The sequence below is a fragment of the Meriones unguiculatus genome, chromosome 17 (genome assembly GCF_030254825.1).
Source record: "Meriones unguiculatus strain TT.TT164.6M chromosome 17, Bangor_MerUng_6.1, whole genome shotgun sequence".
In the NCBI taxonomy this organism is placed as follows: domain Eukaryota; kingdom Metazoa; phylum Chordata; class Mammalia; order Rodentia; family Muridae; genus Meriones; species Meriones unguiculatus.
The window spans coordinates 24,634,981-24,662,175 of record NC_083364.1 but is presented as its reverse complement, the minus strand read 5'-3'; the positions used below and the strand labels follow the sequence as shown (position 1 = coordinate 24,662,175).

Genomic DNA, 27,195 nt, shown 5'->3' with positions numbered 1-27,195 from the left:
AACCATTTTTTTTTTAAATGAGGATCTCATGTGCACTGCTCTATATATTTCTAGAAATTACTTTTTATTATGTAATACCTCATTTCCATGCTATATTTATATGCTATATTTTTTTTCTTTTTATTTTTGTTATTGAGAGAGGTGGGGCCATGGGAGAATATGTGTGTAGGTGCATGTATGGATGTCATAGGACAACTTCGAGGAGTTTTAGCTTTCTACCATATGGGTCCTGGGGATTGAACTCATGCCTTCATGTTTGGTGGTAGTCACCTTTACTTACCGGTTCTCGGTCTTCTTTATTCTTCTCTCTCTTTTTCTTTTCTTCTTCTATTTATTTATTTATTTATTTTTTTTTGAGACAGGCAAGCTTCAAACTCACAGAGACTTTCTTGCCTCTGCCTCTCAAGTGCTGGGACTAAAGGCATAAGCTGTCATACCTAAAGAAACAGAGATAGGCTGGCCTTGAACTCCTGATCTTCCTAGCTTTGCTTATTTGGCATATCCTACCAGCAGGTATCATCACAACTGGCTATTATTTTAATTATTTTATTACTTTTAGTTAACATACAAAGAGTGGGTTTCATTATGGCCTTTCCATCCCTCCCTTTTGGCTTTTTTTGGAGATAGCTTCGTTTGGCCTGGGCTGACTTTGACCTCCTCATTTTCCTGCCTTTACATCCTGTGTGCTGGGATGACAAGCACGTGCCACCTTGCCAGGCTGATATTTCCATATGTCGATGCCATTATACTTCACTCTTATGTACGCCCACTAAGAGGTAAATAGCTAACAACCAAACCAGCTGTGCTATCAGAGAACAAAACCTGGCCCAGTGTACTCAGTGTTGATGCTGAGTCAATCTCCCAGTGTTTGACTGTGTATCATACTGATTTTCTTGAGTATTGTATTCTGTTATGCTCCAGGTAGGACCCTAAGTTCAACATGGTGGCCATGGTCAAGGGCAGTGACAGTCAAGGGCAGTCAGGGGAGATCAAGGAAATGCTGGGACTTTGGGAGCCAGGTGTACACAGAGCCCTGGAGAGAAAGACATTTCTCTTACACATCCTTTTCCCCTCCTCTCCCATTAACAGTTACGGAGTTACTATCCTTAGAGCAGTGTTAATGTTACCCTGGCTCTGTCTTTGCTGTAGATGAAGGGTGGTCAGCATGCAGAAACTCTGACGCTGGGAACCTAATGGAGACAGGACACATACTGGCAAGCTAAGGGCTGAAGTGGTGTATGCACCTACCCTCAGAGTTTGGATGTGAATTGTCCGTAGCATACACATGTGTTTGGACATGTAGTTCCTAGCTGGTAGTGCTGCTTGGGGAGGATGTGGAACCTAGCTGGAGGAAGTGGGTCTCTGTGAGCAGACCTCCATCCTTAAAGCCCAGCTCCACTTCCTGTCCTGTCTCTACTTTTTGATCTGGAAATGCAAGGAAGCCGCTCACACTCCTGCTGCCACAGCTGTCCTTACTGCTGTGTCTTTTTCCCCACGTGGCCTGTGCCCTCAAAGCAGGAGACTGAGGATTCTTCTTCCCTTTATTTGCTTCTCGTTGAGTGTTTGGTTGCAGCAACAAGAAAAGTGACTAATTCATCCATCCACCCCCATGTCTCTCACGAGCTAAAATTCCCTTGAGCTGGTCTGGAATATCTTGCTTGTTTGAGTTTTTACTGGTGTATATTATCTTACTTGGAAGAAGTGTTTGGGAGGAGGGAGGTAAGGATTTATCAATAACCATTAAAGAGGTGACTTGATTTGTGTTTTCTCGTTCATGCTATGGAGTGAGTGAATCCAGTCTTTGTCTGGACTCCAGCCTTCTTTTGCCTGCTGTGGCTATCCAGCAGCACTTCTCATCTTTCTCCTGGGCTCCTGAAAAACCAGATTCCTTGACTAAAGGCTGTCTGTGGTACCACATCCCTGCAGGATTAGGCTGAAATGACTTTTGCTACGGATGTAGCTTTGTTTAGCTTCATTCTTTCCATGTACCATTCCCTGCTTCCCTAATTCCCTTAATTTCCTGGGGAATCCAGGTATCAGCTAAACTGGAGTAGATGTCATCCACTGCATGTGATTCTAAGAGAGCATTCGCATCTAGGAATGACAGGTCAGTTAAGCGTACAGATGATCCCAGAGATGCTAACAATGTTACACCTTAACATACATTGACTTCATTTGAGAGCTCTTCCTCATGCTGGGCCTTGAATTAGCATATTTACGGAGAGACAGAGAACCAAGGGGAAAGATCTCAAGAAGTCAGCAAGTCAAATGATTCTGTTTCTATGTTGCCAGTCAGTTCGTGTCCTCACCTTGGGACTTCACTGTTGCAGGAGGGTAATGACTCTACAATGGGATCTGTTCGGGTCTGGAACCCAGGGTCCTGGAAGGATTCACCTCACAGGTCTCTCTTCTAGGGCCATGTTCTGCAACGACTTAAAGGAAAAGTATGAGAAGAGGATCATTATCAAAGGGGTGGATGCCGAGACCATGCACACCCTTCTGAACTACACATACACAAGCAAGGCTCTGATCACCAAGCAGAATGTTCAGCGGGTTCTGGAGGCTGCCAATCTTTTTCAGGTGTGTGAACAAACAAGTTCTGTGCTCTTTGAAGTGAATGAAAGCAAAGATTCCCCAAGAGACCTGCTTAGTGGGGCTTCCAGACCTGTCTCTGGGATTTAAACACACACACACACACACACACACACACACACACACACACACACACATGCAAAGCAAGGTTACTTGAAGGTCAGGAGATGCTCTTTAGGGCATTTAGTGGCAGGTGATGGGGTGAGGCATTGCCTACCTCACCAGGCAGGGAGGGTGGTGACTGATTCTACGCTTGGTATCTGATTATAGCACCAGCGGCTGCCAAGTGTAGCGGCCCAGTTAGAGACAGTGGTACAGCTTGTGCTTCCTATACACAACGTTTGCTCTGAGTGTGTTTTGGATAAGAAGCTAAGGCAACGTAGAGAATGACTGATAGTGCTGTGATTTGAAACTGGGTTTTCTGATTGAAGAAGCTACTGCTTGCCATCATAGCACACAGCTTTCAGGTGATCTGTCTCAGTGTGGGGGAATCAAGATACTGTCTGACAAGCACTTTGTGGTGACTGTGAAAGAAGAGCACTGAGAGGTAAGCCGTGTCTCAGAGGAGAGGACTTCAGAGCCATGGTTTATTTTAAAGTAATATATTGTCTCTATTCAATAATATTTGCTTCAATATGATTGTAATAATTACACTGGCTTTATAAAATAATTAGACTATGGATAATGCCTAATAACTATGACAAGAGTTCCAACTACGTTAATTATCTTTGCTCTGGTCTAATGTTGAACTTGATTCCATTGTATTAATGTTGTCTCATTGTCTAGAAGTGTAAGAAACAGAGTCCAGGGATAGGCCAGGTCATTCCTAGGGACTAGAGATAAACGTCAAATCTTGTGTATGGCTTGGCTCTTATGGAAGTAGTGTCTGCGTGTTTCTTAATTGGCTTGATAGTTGAGGGGAACATAACACAACATCTGAGAAGGTAAGCATCCCTGACGGGTTCAGGGTTCAAGACTGTCAGTAGGGGTAGCTCTGTTGAAGATGGAGTCAGGGAGGAATTCATGAAGTATGGAAAGGAAATAGAAAATCCACTACAAACTAGCCTAGATGGCTCAATTCCCTTAGGCATCCTGAAGATGCCAAAGCAATCATTTTCAGAAGAGCAAATTTTCTGGTGATGTCTCAAGTCAGTTAACATTCACTCCTGACCCTTTCTCTGTGCTCATCAGCCCTCTTTGATTTGAAGGAAACCACCCCTCCTATGGGACGCAGGGACTCACTAACTTCATGCCGGTTTGCAGCTCATTCCCTCCTGCCCACTACTTTAACAATATGACCACAGAGCAATCCCTCCATGTCACAGAAGTCTTCTGAACTTAATGAGCCAATAACCTTGAGTGGAGTGACCCTATTCATCTTTGGTCAGGCAAGCTTCAGTGGTCTTTGTTATTTTCATGCTAATTTCCTTTACTGGGACCCAGGGAAGGTTATTGACTTGCCCACAGAGGCCAGAAGAGGGTGTCAGATTCCCTGCAGATTAGAGTTGCTAGCAATTGTGAGCTGATTGATGTGGATTCTGGAAATCAAATGGGTCACCCTGCCTAGCCAACTTTCTAATTCTCCCTAATCCCTCAGATTCAGTTCTAGTGGTGTGTTAGGGGTTGCTCTGATGCTTGTATTTTTTTATGCTAATTATTGGCCCTCAAGATCTGGTTACTGCCTGGATACACCTATCCTTGTATAAACCTGCCCAAGATATTAGAGCTGATTGGTTGATGAAAGGCCTAAAACCTGGGCAGGGCTGAATGGGGTAGGCATGGCAAAGGTTCCTGGGCTTTAGGAACAGGGGAATCATGGGAAAAAGAAAGAGAGATGGGAAGAGAAGAGGAAGGAGGGACAGCATGGTGGGTTAGCGTGGAGAAAAAACCATGTGGGTCCGGAGAAAGGATTCCAATAATGAATGGAGTGGAAAGGCCCAAATAAAAATACAAGCACGTATTTATAAGACTATAGATGGAAGATAGACCAGATGAAAATGGTTAAGGAGGACGGCATTATATGGGAGCTCATAGGTGGATAGTGAGGTTATTGAAATAGTGTAGATGGATTATCTGCTCAGCCCAAAGTGTTTCAAGGCAATTATAAAATACATCAGGTGTCTAATTGTGATAGCAGGTTAAATAATACCACTGCAGTAATTATAGGGCTAATAATAATAAACGTTATTTAGCCCAACACTGATTTTTAATTTATAACAGCAGGTGTGTGTTGGGGGAGTTGCGCCAGGGCAGCTGCTTTGTATGTGGTTTGATTTTCAGAGCTGTGGTGCACGGAAGCAGAGGTGTATGCTATGAGTGTTCACCTCAGAGGGGCATACCACAGGCTCTAACTCCCCTAGCTGGGGTGTATGAAGAGCATTGTGTATGTTCCAGCTCTGAGCAGATCATGTTCTCATACCTCCTGGGTCAGTGAGCGTGCTCAGCAGCAACTGTGTACTAAGGATGCAGGAGTATTGTCACACTCCTCTTGCTTTACAACCTGGGGAACACCCTAGAGAGGGAAGTTGTAGAGAGGCAGAGAGCCATAGACCTGTGGCCTCATGGTTAGGTTTGATTTTCTCTTCAGTCTGGAGGATTTCTTCAGGAAATTTCTTAGAACTAGCTTAATGGTCATAGATTCTTTTAGCTTATTTTTATCATGGAAAATTTGTTTTCTCCAACTATGGTAGATAGCTTTGCTGGGTAAATATTCTGAATTGACACTTGTATGTAAGAACTTGAAATATATTTTTCCAGGTCCTTCTAGTTTTTAAATTTTCATTTGAAAAAAATCTGTGAAGTTGGTGGAATTGCCTTTGTTTGTGACTTTTTGTTTCTCTCTTGTCACTTCCTATATATTTTCTTTGTTCTGTACAAAGTTTAGTGTTTTAATCGTAATATGACAAGAGGAGGTTCTTTCTTGGATTTTGTGTTTGGCATCGTAAGTCCTTTATATCTCAGTTGGTATTTTTGTTCCCAACTCTGGTAACCTTTCAGTTGGGATTCTGTTTTCCTTTATTTTTCAGAATTATATCATCATATCTATCTATGATTTCCCCCCTTCAGTTTCCTTCATGTTCTCACATCACAGCCCTCCCAACTTTATACTGCTCCCTTTTTTTTCTTTATAACCCCGTAAGTTCAGCCAATACTGCCCGTATGTGTATGGATGTGGGGCCATCCACTGATGGGATGGAAAACCCACTACCCTACCAGCGGCCACATCTTCCAAAAGTAATGAGTTTCTCTGCTTTAGAAAGGGGTAGGGTTTGGCTACCATTCACCCTATCTATGCCATAACTGTGCTCGGCTTGATCTTGTGTAGGGCTTGTTCAGGTAATCACTATTGCTAGGAATTTTAAGTGCCGCTGCCGTATTATGTCCAGAAGATGGTATTTGATGGTATTCCTCCCCATTCTTCACCTCCCACATTCTTTCTGTCTCTTCTTCATGTTCCCTGAGCCTTGGTCCTGAAGTGATTAGCATAGATGTCCCACTTAGGGCTTTCATTCTCATTCATTTCATCGTCTTTCATTCTCAGCACTCTTTCCAGGTATGCATCTCTCCATTGACTAATGCCTACTACAAAAAAAAAAAAAAAAGGCTCTCTGGCCAAGGTTGCGAGGTGCCCAGGTCTGTGGGTATAGGAATAACTATTTAGAAGGGAATTAGACATTATTAACATTTAAATAAATAGAAAGAGCAGGTTCAACTCATGACTTCCTGAACTATGGGGTTTTGATCCAGGTATGAATTCCCTCCTGTGGAACAGGCCCCAAGTCCATCCAGAAAGGGCCTTTATCATAAAAGTCATTCCTTTAGGTAGCAGCAAGCATATCTTGTCTGGTAAATTGGTGTTGCAGCATGGAGCATCAAGTACTAGGTAAGATCGCTGATGTCTTTTCTACCCCAGCAGCCTGCCTAACATCTCCCCAGTCTGTAGTTGATTTTTCTATATCCCACAACCAGAGTATATGGTGTCTTTAGCATTATGGTCTTACCATATAGTTATGGCGGGCAGCTAAGGGAAATAGCAATGGCTTATGCTGGTTTGTAGACCTGTGGTACCTAACTGAGTTAGAACTCTGAAGGGCGGGGGTACCCCATGCCTGTACTTCTGCAATTCTTTTAAAACTGTATTTTATGTTTTCAGAACTATGTTCTCCTGTGCCCATTAGCCACAGAGTTATCTTTCCAGAGTATCACCTGTATCCCATTGGTACTTCATTATTTAATTCTGCCCCTGCTTGATTTTTCTTCTTCCCTTTATCTTCAAGCGAATTCTAGCCTCTGTAGATCCATTTTATTGATGTGACTTCCAAAGAGTATTTTATCTGACTATGTTTTTCATTTCTAGCAATTCAGATTCATGTTTCTTCATTATTTCTTCCTTTGTTAAATCCTTCTTTCATAACTTTCATCTTTTTATTTAGCTGTTTGTAGTCAAATCCAGGTGCTTCTTTTCTTCTTTAAACATACTTATAATCATTCATTTGAGTTCTCGGTCTGGGATTTTATTTAACTCACTCTCACTAGATGTCATTACTGTGGAATTTATAATCTGTGGAGCAGTTATGTTATCTTGGCTTTCCATATGCTATCTCATTGAGCTGTATGTATCTGGTGTTATTTCTGTGCTTGGTTTATTTTTTTCATCAGCTCTTAGTTGAAGTATTTGCAATGTTCACATGAGACTTAGGTGTGATAAAGTTGAGTGTTCAGAAAATAGTTCAATAGTACATCATCCCTGACACCAGCATGCCTGTTATCAACTATGTATTATTCTCTACATAGATTATTGTGAGAACAGCCATATTGACATTTTGATGTTTGACATTGTTACTATGTAAATGAAGCAACACACACACACACACACACACACACACACACACACACGCTGAAAAGTTTTTAAAATGAGCAAAGAATCTGAGTAGGTACTCTTCAAAAGAAGAGCTACAAATAGCCTCTTTAAAGCAGACACTTCTTTGAGAACGTGGCCATATCACTTTGATGGTATTTTAGGAGTTCCTGTGTGGCCATGTCTCTTTGGTGCTATTTCAGGAGTTCCTGTCAAAGTTGGGTGCTTACTATAAACTTTTATTGACTTACCCTCTAAACAGGAAACTGGCTACCTTACCTGTTGCCATTATTTGTTATCTCTATTTGTCATCTCTTCGTTCTAAAAACCAAGTTCATGGAACAGTGTGCTGTTCATTTATCCAAAAGAAAATGTATAAAAAAACAATTTCTTGGTCTCATGACTGCCATGCATGCCAGCAAATTCCAAGCTGCTGGCTGGATCACTCAGAAATATTTGTTGATGTCTATTTTGGGAGAATGTAGGCAGTCAGAGAAACCCACCTTCTCTTGTGGTCATAAGGTCTTATGAGATGCTTCTGGCTTTTTATTAGCTCAACAGCGCAAGCTGGCAGCTGTAGCTGGCAGCTGTAATTAGCAAGCAGGGATGTTATAGATTGTCTTCCCACCTGCTAAGCGACTTCGGCCTATGTCTTTCGCTTTGAATTCTCTATTTCCTCCTCTATATAAATGTTATCTGAATATTTTCTTCTTGCTACATACAATAGATTTGTTAAAAAATAGTTTGCTACGTGCAATGAATGACAGATGAAAAAGCACAGGTCTCAGTGCCTTCCAGATGCCTAATAGATACTTTCCCTCTGTCTGTCATCTCCTACATTTCTGTTGTCAGATTTTGTAATACAGACTGCTGGAAACAAAAACAAAATTATGACCTAGAACCTTTGAGTTGCCAGACTTGGCTGGGCAGAGCACAGAGCAGAGTAGTCACGGGCGCCACCTGCAGCGGGGCTGAGGTGGGATGAGAAGGGTTCCACATAGAGAAGCAATCCCGGAGGAAGGGCTTTTTAGATTTTTAGAAGGAGCTCCACGGAGAGGTGGGGTGTCTCTACCTTCCCTATTCCTCCTTTTCTTTATACACAGTTATTTACCCGGAACTGACATGCCCACCATGAAGTGGGCACTTCATTATATTGCCAGTAAGTAGCTCTTCGAGTTTTGCAGAGCTGGGCAGCGTGGCACAAGCCTGTCATCCCAGCCTTTGGAAGGCTGAGGCAGGAGGATACGTCTCAGCTTGGTTTAGGATTCTCAGCTCAGCCATTTTCACAGTTCCTCAAGCAGGGGCTGAGCTGGGCAGAAGGAGGCAACACCAACTCTATCATTCTCCAACTTCATCTTGGCTCTCAAAGACACATTTCCTATATAATCAGTTGGGAGATATGGTCTGATAGGGAAAAGTCCTGTTTTGTGATTGCAAAGACCCTGGAAGTGGGGGATGTGTGCCTCAGAGTACTCTGGTGTAAAGATTAAACTCCACCCAACTCAGTCTACCAGTTCAAAACCAACCCTAAGATCACCGTCTCCTTTTATCCCCACAGTCTGCCTCTCCCCTTACATAGTCACTAGAACCTGTCCTTTGCATACCGTACTCGCCTTGTCAGGACTGTCTCCATATCTATCAGCACCTGCCTTCGGATAGGCTTTCTCTCCCAGTCCTTCCCTGTAGTCTCCTTTTTCCTTCCACTTAAATGATCAGCTCAAGCACATTGACAGTGTGGTCTTGTGAAGCCCAGCGGACAAGGAGAGGTCAAGGAGATTGGACTTGTTCAGAGTAAAGCTCTAGAGGATAAGAGTGAGCTGACAAAGACTCATGACCAAACCTTTGGCAGAGTACAGGGAATCATAAGAAAGAAGGGGAGTTAGTCTGATGGGGAAAGGATAGGAGCTCCACAAGGACCAAATATATCTGGGCACAGGGTCTTTTCTGAGACTGACATTCAACCAAGGACCATGCATGGATATAACCTAGAACCTCCACTCAGATGTAGCCTGTGGTAGCTCAGTAACCAATTGGTTTCCCAAAGTGAGGGGAACAGGGACTATTTCTAACAGGAACTCAATGACTGTCTCTTTGGTCTCCCCACCTCCGAAGGGAGGAGCAGTCCTTTTAGGCCACAGAGGAGGGCTTTGCAGCCAGTCCTGAAGATACCTGATAAAACAGGATCAGATGAATGGGGAGGAGGTCCCCCCTATCAGTGGACTTGGAAAGGGGCACGATGGAGATGAGGGAGGGAGGGAGGGACTGGGAGGGAATGAGGGATCGGGACACGGCTGGGATACAGAGTTAATAAAATGTAACTGATAATAAAAAATAAAAAATAAAAAATAAAAAATAAAAAAAAGAGTGGAAAAAGTTTCAGTGTAAAAAAAAAAAAGAGTGAGCTGACAATGTACATGAGATGTTATGTGCGAGCATTTATCATAATGATCATGACAGTGCCTTGTAATTTGTACAATGCTGTCCAAACATTAAGCACATATTCTTTTGAGGAAGGTGATAGATTTAAAGTAGGATATGAAAGCTGATCCATGCTTTTTACAAACTATGGTTTTCAGTTACAAAAGTGATAGTAACTTACTAGGGAAAGAGTAAATAAAACATAGACATTAACAAAGATAAAGAACCTCCTGTAGCTTTATTAGTGAGTGTGGTGTCTTAAACTATATTCCCTTTCAAGATCAGTTTCTGTGGCGATCTATTGTCATTTGGTGACAGAGTTTGCATCGTGACTTATTTTGGTCAGCTAAGTACAAACAGCAACTTCACGAGCTACCTCTGAAGCTCTTAGAGGTTTTGTGTAGCTCTGCCATGCTTGTTTCAGATTCCATTTTGGGCCAGTAGATCTCAGTCAGGGTTTTCCCGCTGCCTCGAGTCCTGGAACGAAGAGCCCTATGATAGACAAGAGATTTGAACAATATTTTAATTCATAACTTTTTAGCTCTTTTCTATGCGTATGAAACTATATAATCTTTTTTCTCACAATAAGCTACTTTTCTCATTTCATTTTACAAATATTTAGGTGTATCTTTAAAAGGCAAAGGTTTCTTTTTTTAAACTGTATGTGTGAGAGAGAAAGTAAGGGGTAGGGAGAGAAGGAGGGAAGAAGGGAAGAATAGGGTGCGGGATGCATGCATGTCCTTGTGTAGGACTGCAGGTGTATGCATGCCATAATTTGAGTGTGGAGTCAGAGGACAGCCTTTGAGTTTTAGTCCTCCCCTTCCACCTTGATTGAGACAAGCTGGCTGGCCCATGTGCTGTAATGTATCCTCCTGCCTCAGTCTCCCGTAAATATCTGGGATAGCAGATACTTACACCACTGAGCCTGGCTTTTTGTGTAGTTGCTGAGGATAAGAACTTGGGTCATCAGCCTTGATTAACAAGTACTTTTATCTGGTAGACACTTTCCTAGCTCAAAAGATAAAGATCCTTATTAATAATAACCATAAGGCCATTATTACCCCTAAAATTAATTATAACTTGTTATGTCACCAAATACTAGTGTTCGTAAACATTTCTCTGACTTCATTTGTTGCTTGAATCAGTGATCCAAATATGGTACATATTTGTAGTAAGTTGATACACTTTACTCTTTCATCTTTAATATAATAATTTTATTCTTTGATAATTTATACACGAATGCAATCTCTTGATCTTGTTTACACGGCACTCCTCCTCTAACTCCTCCAAGATTTACACTGACCCTTCATCCCTTCTCCAAACTTCATGATCCCCCCCCTTTAAATAATTCCCTAAATCCTGTTCATATACTCATGGATGCAGGCAGATCTTGTGTTTCTACATTCTTTTCCTCCTCTCCCTCTCTGGCGTATTCACAGAATAAATGAAATCAGTTGATCCATGGAGTTTCCCATCATCTAGATGTGGCTAAATGGGTATTTATGGTATCATTTCACATGTATTTACTTCTATATCTTTTCTGTAAACTGATGATTAAATCTGGAGGCTTAAATTTAGAAAATAGAGCTTGATGGCAGAGCACTTAGCACATGCGATGCTGTGTGCCCACCCCCAGCACTACAAAATAAACAAAACCAAATCTAGACGTTTGGTTATATTTAATGAATAGAATAAAAAACCCAATACATTTTCCATGTGACTTAATGCAATCTTATAATGTTTAAAAATTGTTCATAGAATTGTTGGCTGTGTGAATGTGTTATCTTTAGCCTCTTCCCTTATTGTTGAACATTTGGGGGTGTTTCTAAGTTTTGCTGGCGCACATAACTCACTGATAAATGTTCTTGAAGCACTAATCACGTTCTTGCCTGACTCTCCACCGTTCTGTTAGTTTCTGCAGCTGGTGGATGCCTGTGCCAGTTTTCTCACAGAAGCCTTGAACCCAGAAAATTGTATTGGAATACTGAGGCTGGCCGACACTCACTCCTTGGACAGTTTAAAGGTGCAAGTTCAAAGTTACATCATCCAAAATTTTGTTCAGATACTGAACTCCGAGGAGTTCCTTGAACTTCCTGTGGACACCTTGTACCATATCTTGAAGAGTGACGACCTTTGTGTGACCGAGGAGGCACAAGTGTTTGAGACTGTGATGAGCTGGGTCCGGCACAAACAATCAGAACGACTCTGCCTGCTCCCCTGTGTCCTCGAGAACGTGCGCTTACCACTTCTGGACCCATGGTACTTTGTGGATACAGTCGAAGCAGATCCTCTCATCAGACAGTGCCCTGAAGTCTTTCCGCTGCTTCAGGAAGCCAGGATGTACCACCTTTCTGGCAATGAGGTGAGTTGGACATGAGAGAGGCCATGTTTCATCAGGAATGGAATCCAGAGGCTCTCAGACATGCAAGTGACCCTTGTTCACAAATTCATCATTCCCAAATCTGGGGATCCCTGATCTGTACAACAGAGATTATATCGCATTTTCCACAGCCCAGTTGTATGTGGTCCCATCAAATCACCATTCTTGAAGGGTCCTACTTTCTCACAATTTCCCGCTCTTATGAGATTTTGTGTTGTTCTGTTCTGACATTGCCTAGATTAAGAGTCTTATCATTTCTCTCCTGAATTTCTGTTTCTGAAAATTCCTTAAATCTCATCCCAGTGTGGCTTCCTTCCAAGTCATTCCCACCCCTGGGATGATGGAAGATGCTCCTGGCCTGACCTTTTCACTGTCTCTTCATTGCTTTCAGGAAGACACCCACTCTTTCTGCTAGAGTTCCCTGAGCCCTGCTTCACTGAAATACTCCTGCCCAGGTCTCTGGCATCATTTACCACTCACTACTAAGGCATGTGTTTGTATTTTTTAAAATTAAAAACAAATTTAAATAACATGTATTTTTGAATTAAAATATAATTATATCATTTCTCTCTTCCCTTACCTCCAACTCTTCTCCTATATCCCTCTTACAATCAATTCATGGCCTCTGTTTCTTTAATTGTTGATGTATACATTCATCTGTGGTTTTGATATAATGCATCCAGTGTCCCTTAAGGATATGTTTTTTTCAGCCTTCAGGATAAGGAAGATGCTGTCTAAATGCTGTCTTCTTTTTCTTCCTCTACCTAACTTCTGCTTCTACTCCAAAATTCAATCCAATGCTACCTTCTCTAAAGAATCCTTATGGCCATTGCTTCAATCCTTGGTCATGACACCAAATGCCACATGGTAAGCACTGGATTTATCATCTTATAAATATTCTAAGCTTGCAACTTATTACAGTAGGAACTGGGTTCTGCTGGACTTTTCATCTCTAGATCTTAGTCGAAATTCCTGGTTATGAATGGTCAATGTTTATGATTAAGTGGTTTGGGGACAGAAACCAGGCTGATGTTGGGAAGAAAGGTGCAGAGAAGCAAGCATTATTTTGGCGCCAACTCATTGTTTAATACCTTCAAGTTCTTTGTCTTGATGCTCCTAAACTTACTCTATGGACTTTCTGCAGTTTAAGCTTTCAGGCTCAGTACATTAATGAGGATTTATTCTGTCACATTATCTCCCCATTCTTTTTTGAACTCATAACGAAGAGACCTGACACAAATGTAGTCACAGTCCAAACTCAAAAACTAGAGATGCAAAATTTACTGGATCTGGCTCGTTGACACAGAAAACAAAACAAAACAAAACAAAACAAAAAACAAATAACAAGCAAAATTAATGGAAAATCAAAAGTGGGGTGTTGGCTGATGTTTTGTTAACTTTTTGGGGGTAGGTTGACCCTAGACAGGGCACTAATGACAGACCAAAATGATGACCCCACTAAAGTTCAACTGGATGAGCCAAGGAGTTTATTGGAGTTACTTATGGAACCTGGGTGAGATGTTACCTACAGTAGCAGAGGTGACCCCAATCAGTTACATCACTGAGAGTCTTACCTCATCATGGATGACAACGTTCTGCATCCTGCACTGTAGAGTCCTATTTTCATTTAACCATTGACTTTCTGTTTACTGTCGCATTTCCCAAGATCACGTACAGCTGGAGGAGAGCAGGAGACAAATGATGGCTGGACTCCCAAATAAAGATTCCTTTTCCTTCTGCTAGGGAACGGCAACAGCATCAGTGACCATTAGCTTAGACCTATCACTGTAATATTATATAGTACGCTTGACCCAGGGCTTGGTGTATAATAAGCATTAGAACACAGACCCCCTTACCGCTTCTTTCACCCAGAATGAGCCCCCGCTCCCAGCACTCTTTCTGGGAGAAAGAGTTTATAAGAAAAGAAAGCATGCTGGGCTGCAGCCTTGCAGCCCTCCCTCTGTGACAAGCTTCTAGTCCTTCTCGCTGCCTGCTCCGTGACCCTTGGCAGGTAGGATAGGACAGACTAAAGTACCTCTATCCCGAAAACCCATGAGTCAGAAACACCCTTTCCTCTCACGATTAGAAGCAAAGGCTCTCCCTGTGTGTCTGTGTCTCTGTCTCTCTCTCATGTGTACACATATACACAAATGAACACACATGCAAATGCACATGCATGTGTGAACAAAGGCTCTCTCTCTGTGTCTCTCTCTCTCTCAAGTGTAGACATACAGATCCATGCAAATGTACATGTGTACACACACACACACACACACACCTTCAAGGCCACATTATGGCTTTATGGCTGTTTATGGTCACAGTGCCTTATTTCCTTTAAGGAAGCTCCTCTTCGGACCTGAAGTCCTGCTCTTCCCTATAGGGACCCTCTCCTAATAAAGCTTTTCTGAAGGGTGATGTGTGTTAACTCCTTCCCATGGACCCACCACCCTGTTCTTTCTTTTTTACATTATGATGATAGGTATTTATTTATATTTAATAAATGTTAACTTTGACTTTCATTCCAAGAGTCCAGGTTTCAGACCAAGCAAGAGAGAAGAGGCAGGAAGTCCATTTGATGGCAAACAGACTCTTGTTGTCATAAAATAGCAACAAAAATGATTAAGTAACATTAGACAACAGGCCTTGGGTCAACACACTCCATATATTGCGCCATTTAATACAACAAACCTGGTAAGTAGTTAAGATCAAATGGCCATTATACAGATGATGAAATTACGGTCAAGAAGGTGAAGTCACATGGCTAACGATGGCGGAGGTGGAAATTGGGACATGCTTTTTGTGGTTCCACAGCCTGAGCTCTGCCCTGTCCTGTTGTGCTCACTCTGCCTACACATCGTCTTGTTGATTTCTAGATTATTTCAGAGCGCACCAAGCCCAGGATGCATGAGTTCCAGTCTGAGGTGTTCATGATCATTGGCGGCTGTACGAAGGATGAACGGTTTGTGGCAGAGGTGACCTGCCTGGACCCCCTGAGGCGCAGCCGCCTGGAGGTGGCCAAGCTCCCACTGACGGAGCATGAGCTGGAGAGTGAGAATAAGAAGTGGGTGGAGTTCGCATGCGTGACATTAAAAAACGAGGTCTACATCTCAGGTAAGCCGGAGGCTGGTACTAACGCAGTTCCCCAACAGCAACTGAGCACCCTGTAAGAATTTCTGTGAGTTCACAGCGGTCTAGCTCTGGCTAGGTCAGGATATGGAACCAGGAGCTCAGGTAGTCTTATCCTGGAAAAACAACAACAACAACAAAAAAAAAAAAACATTATCACTTAATAAATACGGAAATGTGAGCAGCACTGTACTAAGATATATGAGGACAGACAGACAGCTCCAGCCCTCACAGGAGCAAAAACTGAAAGTCATGTTTGGGCTTGGTCAGTCTGCCACAGGACACTGATCGGGGTTTAGGACTAGAGTAGTGAACTATCCTTCCATAAACCTGACCTTCCCGGATTCCTTAGACAGTCCATGACACACTTCTACGGAAGTACTGATGAATACTATACTTTTTCACTAAGAAGTTGTTGCTCAATCATCAACGATTATTTTTGCTTGCCTTCTCCTTAGACTTGAAGTCCTATGAGAATTAACACCATCTCTCTCTAGCACCGAGCAATGCAAACGCTCAATAAATAGTTTTGAATGACACATGCTCCCCCATCTTTACTGCACAGTAGGGAAATCTGCACTTTAACAACACACAACTACCAATCACAGCAGGGAAGGATAAATTCGTAAGTGGGAGAAAACAGGGCCCAGAGACGTTCTAGAATGTAATGAAGGTGACACCCTGGCATTGGGCAGGACCACGTCCAGGAGCTAAGCCCAGGTCCTTCTCATTCGTATCAAAAGGAGCGTGTGAATACTGCCCTCTGGCTCCTACGTATTTAGTGTCCTCCAGAGGTTAACATCAGCGACTTTTCAGGTCTGTTCATGATACTGATTACGGTCTGCGTTTCTTTTTATCATACAAATATTATAGGATTTAAACAATACAGAAAATAAAAATTAAAATGTGGCAGTTTTTCTGTTCCATGATAATTCCCCTTGTTTAATTTTTTTAATAAAATAATTCTGCTAGGATAAGTAATGCTAACTGCTCTAACAAGTCCTCCAGTCCCACTTAACGAATGAACACAAGAGCGCGTGGGAGTAGTGGAATCAGGAGCCCATCATTCAACTTAAGCATTCAGGGACTCGGGCTCCTTCTGTCTTGTGACTCTGCCATCTCCCACATGTGGCCTGAATGAGAAGATGCATCTATCCTATAAAGCCTCAGCTTAGAAAGGTCACAAATAGTCTACTGGTAAGAACCAGCACTGAGCCCTTCTTTCCCAGGATAGAAGTGGGGTTGACGCTGTAGTTTAGTTATGCCCCCAGGAAAGAAGAACAAGTTTGGCAGTCAGAGTTGATCTTTGCCACATGTACTTGCTGTTTGTAAAATATACAGACTTAAAAAAAAATACAGACATTTGCCTACACAATAGTTTATGAGTTTGTGGAAAGGCTCCTAGAAGCGATCTTAAAATAAATGAATTGAAAATTTGTCAACTGCTAAATTGTCCTCCACAAAGATTACACACTTTGTAGCTTGAACAGTGCCCACTTTCTATAGCCTTGTTAACAATTGTTATTAACAATTATTTCTGACTTAATAGCCTAGAATATTTTCATTTTTTTGTGGATGTTGAGTATATTTTCATATAATTATTGGCTAATAGTATTTATTTTAAAATATGTATGCTCATATGCTTTGGTTGTTTTTTTATGATGGTTTGTGTTTTTCTTTTTCTTACTAATTTTTTTGGCATCCCTTGTTAAATATCTTTTGCTTTGTGGTATAAAGACTTTTCCTCTAGATTGTGTTTATCTCTTAATTTTGATTTATGATTACACAACCATCTTTTTCTTATGTGATTTTGGATATTGTGTCATGTTCTTCAAGTTACTGGGTTAGTCTCCTAATTCTCTAGTTTGGAAGTTGTTTTACATGTAAGGTAAAATAGCTAACGTGCCACCAAATAACATTTATTTGATAATTTCTACATATATGAGTTTGTTCCTGTATTTTAAATCAATCAGTTTATCTAATTATACCTATACTATTTTCATTTTATTATCCTGTCAGTATATCTTCATATTTGGTAAAGATAGCATTTCTTGATTCTTTTTCTGAAAGTGCTTCTGGCACAGAATGCTTGCCCGCTGTATGCTTTTCGCAGTGAATGTTAAAATTATCTTGTAGGTTCCCTAAGCACTCTTAAAGGAACAGACACCCGAGGGAAGTTGGACATCTGTAATAGCAGCTCTTCTCACCTGTGTATGCAATATTTAAGTCTCTAATAAAAACATTTTATGTTATTTAAGTCCCTAAATAAAATATAACATTTGTTTTCTGTTAATAAATTTCTCATTGAAAGTTTTCATGGTGTTTTGTAATCTTTAGGATTACCCAAATTAGGTTCAATATCTCAGTGTCTTGAATAGAAACCTCTAAAAGGTACAAAACAAAGACAAATGCTCAGGGTACATGAACATAGTAAGAAAGGAAGCTTAGCCCTTTATAGTCTTGGGACCAAACTCAGGGTCACGGTCTGTACACCAGAGAGCCAGGCTTGACTGCACTACACTCAAGAAGCCAATTAAAATAAGCAAATCAATAGCAAAAAGCAAAGAGAGGAGATTTATTCAACATGGCCCTATTGGCAAGACAAACAAAGGACATGATCCTGTGACCCTGCTCAAATTCATCTCTGGTGCCTCAAAATGAAATTACAGGTTTTTGTTTTGTTTTGCTGAGACAGGGTCTTACTATGCAACCCTGGCTGCCTTAGAACTCTCTGTGTAGACTAGGTTGGCCTCAAGTTCATTGAGATTTCACACCTCTGCCTCCAGAGTGGTGGGATTAAAGACATGGCACCCCTGTACCTGGTGAGATTAATGTGTGAGTAGAGGGTCAAGGATAAGCACTGCCAAGCAGGCCTGGTCAAGGTGTGGTGCTGGCAGCACTAACCTATTCTTGTTTGGGCTTTGGTCTTACCTGACAAGTTGTTAGAGTTCTGTGAAATCTCTCTCTGGCAGACAAATTCCCCCATGGCTGCGGTTAGGCCCTCAATCCTTATTCTTTTCACAAGAGATTCACAATGAGATTCTTGGAGAAATTCTCATTTTTTAGGGTCCATGATTTCATTTTAGTAGTAAGATAAATCGAGGGGCACAAGCATTTCTTCAGACTGTCTTCATTCCTCACACCCTGGTCACATCATTATAAAGGAGGGTAGAGGTGGGTGGGGGAGGGTGGAGGAGGGGTCAGAGTTTGTTGGTGCAGTCTTGGAGGACTGTTGGAAGTACTTATAAAGCATGTGCCTTTGACCTAGATATCATAAATGTGTATTCCACCACAATCATAGAGAAAATATTGACCATTTCACTCTCAAATGATCAATTATAAGCATTTAATATTTTTATGATAAAAATACTTTTAAAATAAGAGAAGTCCCACTGCTGTCTAGCAGTGCAGGAATGGGTTCCTTTGCTCTGCCAGCTAAAGAAGTAAAAGACAGGAAAAGGGTGCTGCTAGAAATTGTAGGGTGACCCAGAAGAGCCACCAGATAGCATTCAGGAAGTCAGTGTTCTTGTGTTTTGGTGTCCTTGGTCTTATTAATAAACAATTTTAAATATATACTGAAGGCTGGGTGGTGGTATTGCATAACTTTGATCTCAGCATTTGGGAGGCAGAGGCAGAGGCAGGCGGATCTCTGTGAGTTTGAGGCCAGTCTGGTCTACAAAGTGAGTCCAGGACAGCTACTGCTTCACAGAGAAATCTGTCTAGAAACAACAACAAAACAAAAAAGGAATAATTTATTAGAGTTTAAAAGAAAAACCTCAGAAGAGGGAAGCTATAATTCTCATAGCTGCCTGGAAGGGAAAAAGAGAACAGAGGAGAGAAAACGGAAACTATGCTGCTTTAGATAAGGCAGTCTGGAGATTAACCATCAGGGCACAGGCAGCTAGGGAATACAGAGTCCTAAAGCCTTGGTTAGGGAGTTTAGAAGACTTTCAGGCAATGGCCAGCATCTCAAAGAAAAGGACAGAAGAGAAAAACTAGATCTAGTCTGGCCTCAGAAAGGAGGCCAGATGCAGCCCCACCTAATGGTGGCCTCCGCTTACGGGGCTGCCTGACTCAGGGAGGGCACTAGGGGGGAAATTCTGGAAAGGAAAAAGCACATTGTTTTAAGGTCGACCTGCCCTCCTGGGAGTGTCCCATGGCCAGATTCCTGACCAGCTGACCAGCCCCACTGGATTAACCCTTGAGAGGAGGCACAGGTTTGTTTGTCCTCCTAGAGGCAGATTCCACCCTTTATACGGCTTACTCTTTTATACACATGGAAGACATAAGCTCAGATAAATTTTGTAAGATCTCGTGACAATTTCTTCCACTTTCTCTTTGTATAAATAAATAAATACACTTAGAACACGAGCTACCTTCTAACTTCCTGGATGTCAAGGGTCTACCATTCCTGTCCAACCTTGCTCCCTGATTCTTCGTGGCACAAACACAGTATTAGTGGGTTCCCCCTGCCAAAAGACTGATGTCACTGAATCCTTTCCTGATTTTCTCACTTAGCTCACCATCCTGAGCTGTGGGCGTACTGACCACCATCCTAGCCTTTGTGGCACAAATCACCACCTCTACCTTTTGTGGCTTCTTATTCTTTTGAGTTTGTTTCATCCCTCCTAATCACACCATCAATAGCTCTTTAATCTCCCCTAGCTGGGACTTAGCTGAAGACTCAGCACTTTTAGAGTTTGGGGAATGCTGGGAAAACTGTATTCTGAGACATCTAGTTGGTGTTTTTAAATACTTTGTGTCTCTTGCAGGTGGCAAAGAAACACAGCATGATGTTTGGAAATATAATTCTTCAATCAACAAATGGATTCAGATTGAATATTTGAACATAGGCCGGTGGAGGCATAAGATGGTCGTATTGGGTGGCAAAGTCTATGTAATTGGGGGTTTTGATGGCTTACAAAGAATCAACAATGTGGAGACTTATGACCCCTTCCACAACTGTTGGTCAGAGGTATGGGAGATAATTTCTGTGAGTAATCCCAAAGCTTAAGCAACAGCAACAAAAATACTGCCTGTGGTGGTGGCTGGCTATTTGGCCACTTTGCTCCCACAGACAACATCTTGGCTCTGAACCTCTCTCTTCCTAGGAGTCATGGCATCAACATTGCTGATCCAGTTTCAGGAATAACATCCTTCCAAATGGCAGGGCTCTGTATGGGCTTTATCCTGTGATAGCCAAAGCCCCAGCTATAGAGGAAAAGCTGGGCCTATCCTGAAGATGGTTAGCTCTGTTGGTGGCGCATCCTGGCCCAGAGTCTATCTCCTTAGATGTCTTCTGCCCTGTTCCTCTTCATACCGTTTCTTACACCATTTGTATACCCAAAGTCATTTGGTTACAGCTAGAACTCAGCCATATTTATTTTCTTATTAATGAGGAGCCATTCATAGACCTTTGTGCAAATGTCAGCAAAGCCACCTCTGGGTAAAAACTGCCACAGGAGAAGAAAAACAACCTTAACTTCCAGCGTTTCCAGATTATTCTCAAGTTCAGAATGTCTAAAACATGGTCACTATAGGCACAAGGAAAGGTTATCATCATGTTGCCATGACATCCAGCTAAGAGTGATGAACTGTTGGGGATGGGCCCAAGATCTCTACTCATCAAGTCCTATCACTTAGCCTCCAAAACTAAAGGGTCATGTAAATTGACAAAAGGCTCTTGGAAGTCTCTTTTAGTGTTCTGGGGCTCAGAAGCTTCACAAACACTAATCTGGCTTAATCCCCAAATCTGCAGTGTTTCCCCAGAGTGGGAGCGTGTGCATAAATGCATAACCTTAAGTTGACCTTGGCATCTAGTAATTGACCATTGAATGAATATGAACATGCTGGTGTCTTGTATATAGACATTTAGTCTTGCCTGTGTCTGTCCTTCCCTAAGAGCTGGACTCTGGGATAAACAGGCAGGAACAGCCAACACACAGCTTGCTCTAGGCTGCTGAGAGTCATGATGGTGGGCTTTCTCTCTACATTTGGTTGGGAGCCAGGCCAAAGCATGCCCAAGAATGTGTTCTGTGAGCCTCTCCAGCAGTCTGAGCAGCACACTGACTTTTGTGTCCTCTGTCTCTGCAGGCTGCACCCCTCCTTGTCCATGTCAGTTCCTTTGCAGCCACTAGCCATAAGAAGAAGCTGTATGTCATTGGAGGAGGACCCAATGGGAAGCTGGCTACAGACAAGACTCAGTGTTATGATCCTTCCACCAATAAATGGGTCTTGAAGTCTCCCATGCCAGTAGAGGCTAAATGCATCAATGCAGTGAGTTTCCAGGATCACATCTATGTTGTTGGTGAGTCAGTGATGACTTCTCACCCATGTAGCCACCAGATATTACCCTTCTGAGAACACCTGGTGATGTGGATGGGGCTGAAAAGGAAGAGAAGGTGGTTTTGGTCCAGGTCTTGGTGGAATTTCTGTTAAAGTCCTGGAGGTGGAAGCCATCACACAAAGAAAAGACGCTATAGTCCGGCAGAGGAAGCCAGAAGTCACTGGAGGAGTGAAGTTGTATTGCAAACATAGCTAATACACAGAAATTGAAACAAATGGGAAAACATTTGTATATTTTAGTTTCTGATCATAGGAATGCCCCTCTCCCACTTGTTTTTAGGGACCTGAAAAAAAAGTGTACTTAGTTGAGAGGAAGCCTGGCCAGCTAGACTACACTTGGCATGTAATTGTTAAAGATAGTTGTTATTATTTTAAAAATGATGCACACAACAGATATTATATGAAGGAGTTTATTTGGGGGAAGGGAAGCAGAAGAGTTAGGGCCTGAGTGAGCCACGAGGGCAGAGACAGAGAGGCAGAGGGACAGAAATGGGGTAAGGGGGCATCCCAACAGAGAAAGGAGGAGAGAGAAGGAGAGAGGGAGACAAGGTGGGGGTATTGGTCCTTTTATATCTCGAGTGCAGCTAAACCGAATCTGCCAGGTACATCTGCCACACACCTGGTGGGAGGGACACATGATGACATCATAGGTAACTAGGCAACCCAGAAACGGGTTGACTATATGCTAACAGTGGAGATTCTTAGTGTTGGGATATGTGGCATAATCCATAAAGTCACACCATGTGACAGGTCTCACGTGGGAGGTTATCTGGGAAAGGGGACACAGAAACGATTTATGGATAATGGTGTCAGGAAACAAAGTTGGGGGGAGGGAACAAGTCCTTTTTTAATAAGGTGATGCAAGGTGTGCGCAGGAAAGGGGCATGTGGCTCAGACTGACAGTGGAAATATGTTGAATCTCAGAGGCTGGAAATGACATGTCCTGTTGTCACCAAGTCTTTGGAGCTGGTGCCTGATGGCCAACACTTAGTCCTCCGCATTTTTTAGGATTACCAGGGAGACTTTTTAATAAAAGCATAATCCGCCATGCCTCATGTCAGACATGTGAAATTAGAGGGGGGAAGAAGGGTGTCTGGGAATATTACAACTGTATTTTTTAAAAAAATTCCAGCTGATTTTTTAAGGTGGAGCTACAACAGAGTACTGCTGATGGAAGCGGTGCCAGACTACAAATAGCTTCAGCCATTTACCAGGGCTAATCAGAGGAGGCATTGGGAGGTAAAAGACTGAGTGGAATACATTAAGGAAAACACAGCTCTCCCTTGCTTTGGGCCTCTTGTGGTTTTGTTTGGGATCAGGCTCCCGGAGATTTCAAAGGTCCTGTTTCAAGATGGACAGCCCATGTGAAAAGAGGTGCCAGTCCTGGCTAATGCCATGTTGATGGCTTTTAGGAAGCACCTCCATGCATGGTCCTTTTGTGACGTTACGACCACTGTGATTTTAGTGCTTGGGGTCACAGACTAAAAGTAGCTACGCTGAGGTACCTTCAGCCTCAGCTGGAGTTCTCCCAGGAAGCCGGTCTTAGGCTGTGTTTATGCAACCGTGCTAGGTCAGGTGTCTTTTGGAACCAGATTCCTTCCTGGTCAGAGTTTAAAGGAGATGAAGTTTCTCCATGCTGGTAGCCTGGGGATTCATGCTGGCTTTCTGGGAAGAAAGCAACCAGTCTTCTGTGGTCTGGTAAGATTTGGCCTAATCAGAAGCAGAATTCTTGGGATTAATGAGAAAAGACCCAGAAACATGCCCATCATTCATGTTCTTTCTCTGCAGGTGGTGCCATGAGAGCGCTCTATGCCTATAGTCCCCTGGAGGACAGCTGGTGCCTGGTGACACAGCTCAGTCACGAGCGAGCCAGCTGTGGCATTGCCCCCTGCAACAACAGACTGTACATTACCGGCGGGAGGGACGAGAAGAATGAGGTCATTGCCACTGTGCTCTGCTGGGACCCCGAGGCTAAGAAGCTGACAGAGGAATGCGTCCTGCCACGAGGAGTTTCTCACCACGGCAGTGTCACCATCAGAAAGTCATACACGCACATCCGGAGGGTCGTGCCTGGAGCAGTGTCTGTGTGACCACAAAGGGAATCAGGAAACGGCCTCTGGAGTCCCTGAGCTATGGAGTCTGTACCCAAGCTTGCTCAGGTCCTTCATGAGCCGTAGGCTTGACTGGGGTTTAAGGCTCATGGTGAGGCGCCCAGGAAGCTGTAAAATGTGTGAGACCAGCCGGGAATGCTTACGCACCCTACCTCAGGACGAAGGGGAATGCTTAACATTCCGTACACGCCTGTGCCCTGCACTTAGCCATACTAATTCACTTAACTGTGGTGATGGCCTGCTGCCAGATCCTAGCCCGCCTGTCTTAGAAGCAGGGAAAAAGAGTTTCAGACAGGCCAGCTTTCAGCAGGTCACTCAGGAAGCAGGTAGCTAAGCCAGAGTAAACCCAGCCAACCCCAGACTTGGCTAGTGTCTCTTTCTGGCAAGTTTGCTAAAGACAGGGGAATGAAGGTGTTTGTCGGCTGCCTTCCTTTTATTCCTTGTACATAAACCACAGGAGATCCCTGGTCACGGAGCTTTTTAGGCCACTTGTACCAAGAGCATCTCCTATGATCTCCCACTAGACTGGTCAGTTGGGACTAGTCTGGGCCAGCCCATTGATTTCAAAAAAGGTGAAAGATATGTCCTGTTTCCCCTCACATTGTTGCTTCTGATTATAGCATATAACATTTTGGACTAGAACTCTCATTCCCAGTTAGTGGCTGGGGCGACTCAGTGGACAAAGCACTGTGCAAGCATGGAGACCAGTGTTAGGAGCCCTAGAATCTACATGAAAGCTGAGTAGGCAGGGATGCTCCATATCAAGCTGTGCAGTTAGTCAGAGTTGGTTACTCTAGTTCATCACGAGATCCTGCCTCAGTGAGTGAAAATGGAGAGTAATCGCTAGGAAAGTGAAGATTCAGCACGTAAAAGTGAAGAATGACTGAGGAAGTCATTTGACGTCAATGTTGGGTCTTCACACTTGTGAACGTGCATACACACCCATACCACATACACATTAAGAAAAATAAAATTGAGTTAAAAACTAAAAAAACGTTTTTAAAGTATTGTCTTACCTTCTCAGTGGTTTGGAGTCCTGGCCTCTCAGTGTGCAATTACTGTTTTGTTTTTTGTGTATTCCCTTCACCCTCCCCCCCACCTTTAAGCCCTCCCCCCTCACCTTTATACTACTGGCCACTCCTAGGAATCTTCTTCTTCTTCTAGAATTTCACTCAAGAATTTGAGTCTATATTTTTGGGACCCAACTTTACCAGACCTTAGTTTTCAGTCTCCTTGGAAATCCTTCATGTGGTTTTCAGATCAGCTTGGCCCAATTTTGACAGGAAAAAAAAAAAAAAAAAAAAAAAAAAGAAGCAGCCTTTCACGTGAGACAGAGAAAGGGGCCATGATGTCTTGTCTTATATGCTGCAGTAAAGAGCATAGTGACTGGTCATGCAAGATGCTTTATTCTCACTGTGTCATTTCTCGGTTCTCTTTGTAGAGTTGCACTTGATGTCAGAGGGTCAGACTGTTCTTACACATCTCAGCAGTTTGAGAAGTTAGAGTAATCAGAGTTCATCATTAATTTAACTTTTATTAAAAAATTATATCTGGAAGAAATTACTGTTCAAACTATATTTTAAAATCTTGAAAATTCCAGATATTTCTACTTCTTTGTAGATTTTTGAGGACAAGTAAAAAATGCACATCAGTGTGTGCAGTGCTGTCTTCACATTAAGCCCCACAGTTCTGCTCCTGGCTGTGGGATGTGAGATGGGACCATACGTTTGTAGTTTCTCTCTCTAAGTTCATACACTTAGAACACATTGTTCCCTGTGCACGCCACCGCATTCACAACTATTAACTATTCACATTCATTAACTATTCACGGAGTCTAATGTGCTTATTGAGACTCGGGTATGACTAGGGAATGACAGATTCCTACCCTAGAGACACTCGAGAAATAAGTAAACAGGTCCGCAGACAATATTCAGCTTTTCAAGTTAGCGGAAAGCGAGAGGCACATGCACTCATGAGGCTGCATCCATGTTTTAGCTGCCTTCCGTGGGGGCCCTTCTGAAATCTGGGCACTAGTGGAATCGCTTACGTGATTCTGACACTGAGGGTAGAATCCATTGGTAAGCCCTGAAAAGTAGACTAGTCTGAAGGCTAGTCTGGGCAAGAGCCGCTTAAGAGCAAATGCCACAACATTATTAGCATATCCAGAGAGTCTGCACTTGCTCACTCCCGTGGAGAGCTGATGCCCTCCTTTTGATGAGCTTAATCAGCAAACATCTCTCAATGTGTGGTGTGCTGAGAAGGTAGTGAGGACTTTGAATCTGACTTACAGACCTGACTCAAAACGTACGTCTTGACTTTCAGGACTAGTTCAGAATTCATAGGAGCACACAAGGAAGGGCTGTATGACCTTTCTAATACCAGAGAAGCACGTGGATTGTGGCAAAGTCCTGCCCTCTTCTCACTCTGAAGGATGCGCATCTCCCACCCTCGAGACTGGGGATCTAGCGTGTTTAGATCTTAGTGAGGCCCACCATTGCTGTGATGAGACACCATGAGCAAAAGCAGCTTGGAGAGGAAGGAATTTATTTCACTCAGTTGCATGTAACCCTTCATCATCAACAACAATGAGGACAGGAACTCAAGCAGGGAAGGAACCTGGAGGCAGGAACTGATGCAGAGGCCACAGAGGAGTGCTGCTTACTGGCTTGTTCACTCCCCACAGCTTGCTCAGCCTGCTTTCTTATAGAACCCAGGACTACCGGTCTAGGGGTGTCCAACCAAAACAGGCTTGGCTCTTTCACATCACAAATTAAGAAAATGCCCCATGGGTTTGCCTGCAGCCCAAACTTATGGAGACATTTCCTCAACTGAGGATCCCCCCTCTCTGATGACCCTAGGTGTCAAATTGACATAAAACTAGGCAGCACATTATCTAATCCTAATCCTCAGGACCTCTCCCCAAAATGGACTGGGGAGAGGTTCATTTAGTGCTTCCTCAACAAATTGCCTCTAATCTTGATGGCCTTGCATGTATTTACCTATTTTATATCCAAAAGATTTGAAACTTTTTTTTAAAACAATACTGGACCTGCCTCCTTTAAAATAACTAAACTCTCACCTGTAATTGAGCAGGAATGTTTCAACATTAGTTCCTCTAATGACTCTCAATCTACAACAGCTGCATTAATTCCTGATACAAGGAGACTCATGGTTTATCCCACCATCCATCACCACCTTTGAAGACTTTCTGGACACTGTGGAGAAGCTAAGGCTGCAAGGAACCTTCATTCTTTTCAGCCCAGATCAGGCACAATTCATTATTATTTTTATTATTTTCTTTTTTTAACCTAAATAAGTTGCCCCTCTGTCTACTCCTCCCTTTCTCATCCAAAGGGGATCTACTA

At 42.8% G+C, this 27,195-nt stretch overlaps 1 protein-coding gene across 1 annotated transcript in view; it reads left to right on the top strand.

Moving 5' to 3' along the window:
• The window catches only part of Klhl6 (kelch like family member 6), a 37,412-nt gene extending 12,588 nt beyond the window's left edge, over positions 1–24,824 (top strand). Inside the window, exons 2-7 of the mRNA XM_021638528.2 lie at positions 2,415–2,580; positions 11,781–12,230; positions 15,122–15,359; positions 20,147–20,349; positions 21,468–21,681; positions 23,508–24,824. Of these exons, the coding sequence (XP_021494203.1) occupies positions 2,415–2,580; positions 11,781–12,230; positions 15,122–15,359; positions 20,147–20,349; positions 21,468–21,681; positions 23,508–23,809 (1,573 nt within the window). The 3' untranslated portion in view covers positions 23,810–24,824. The remainder of the gene's footprint in view (positions 1–2,414; positions 2,581–11,780; positions 12,231–15,121; positions 15,360–20,146; positions 20,350–21,467; positions 21,682–23,507) is intronic.
• The last annotated feature ends 2,371 nt before the right edge of the window (positions 24,825–27,195 follow it).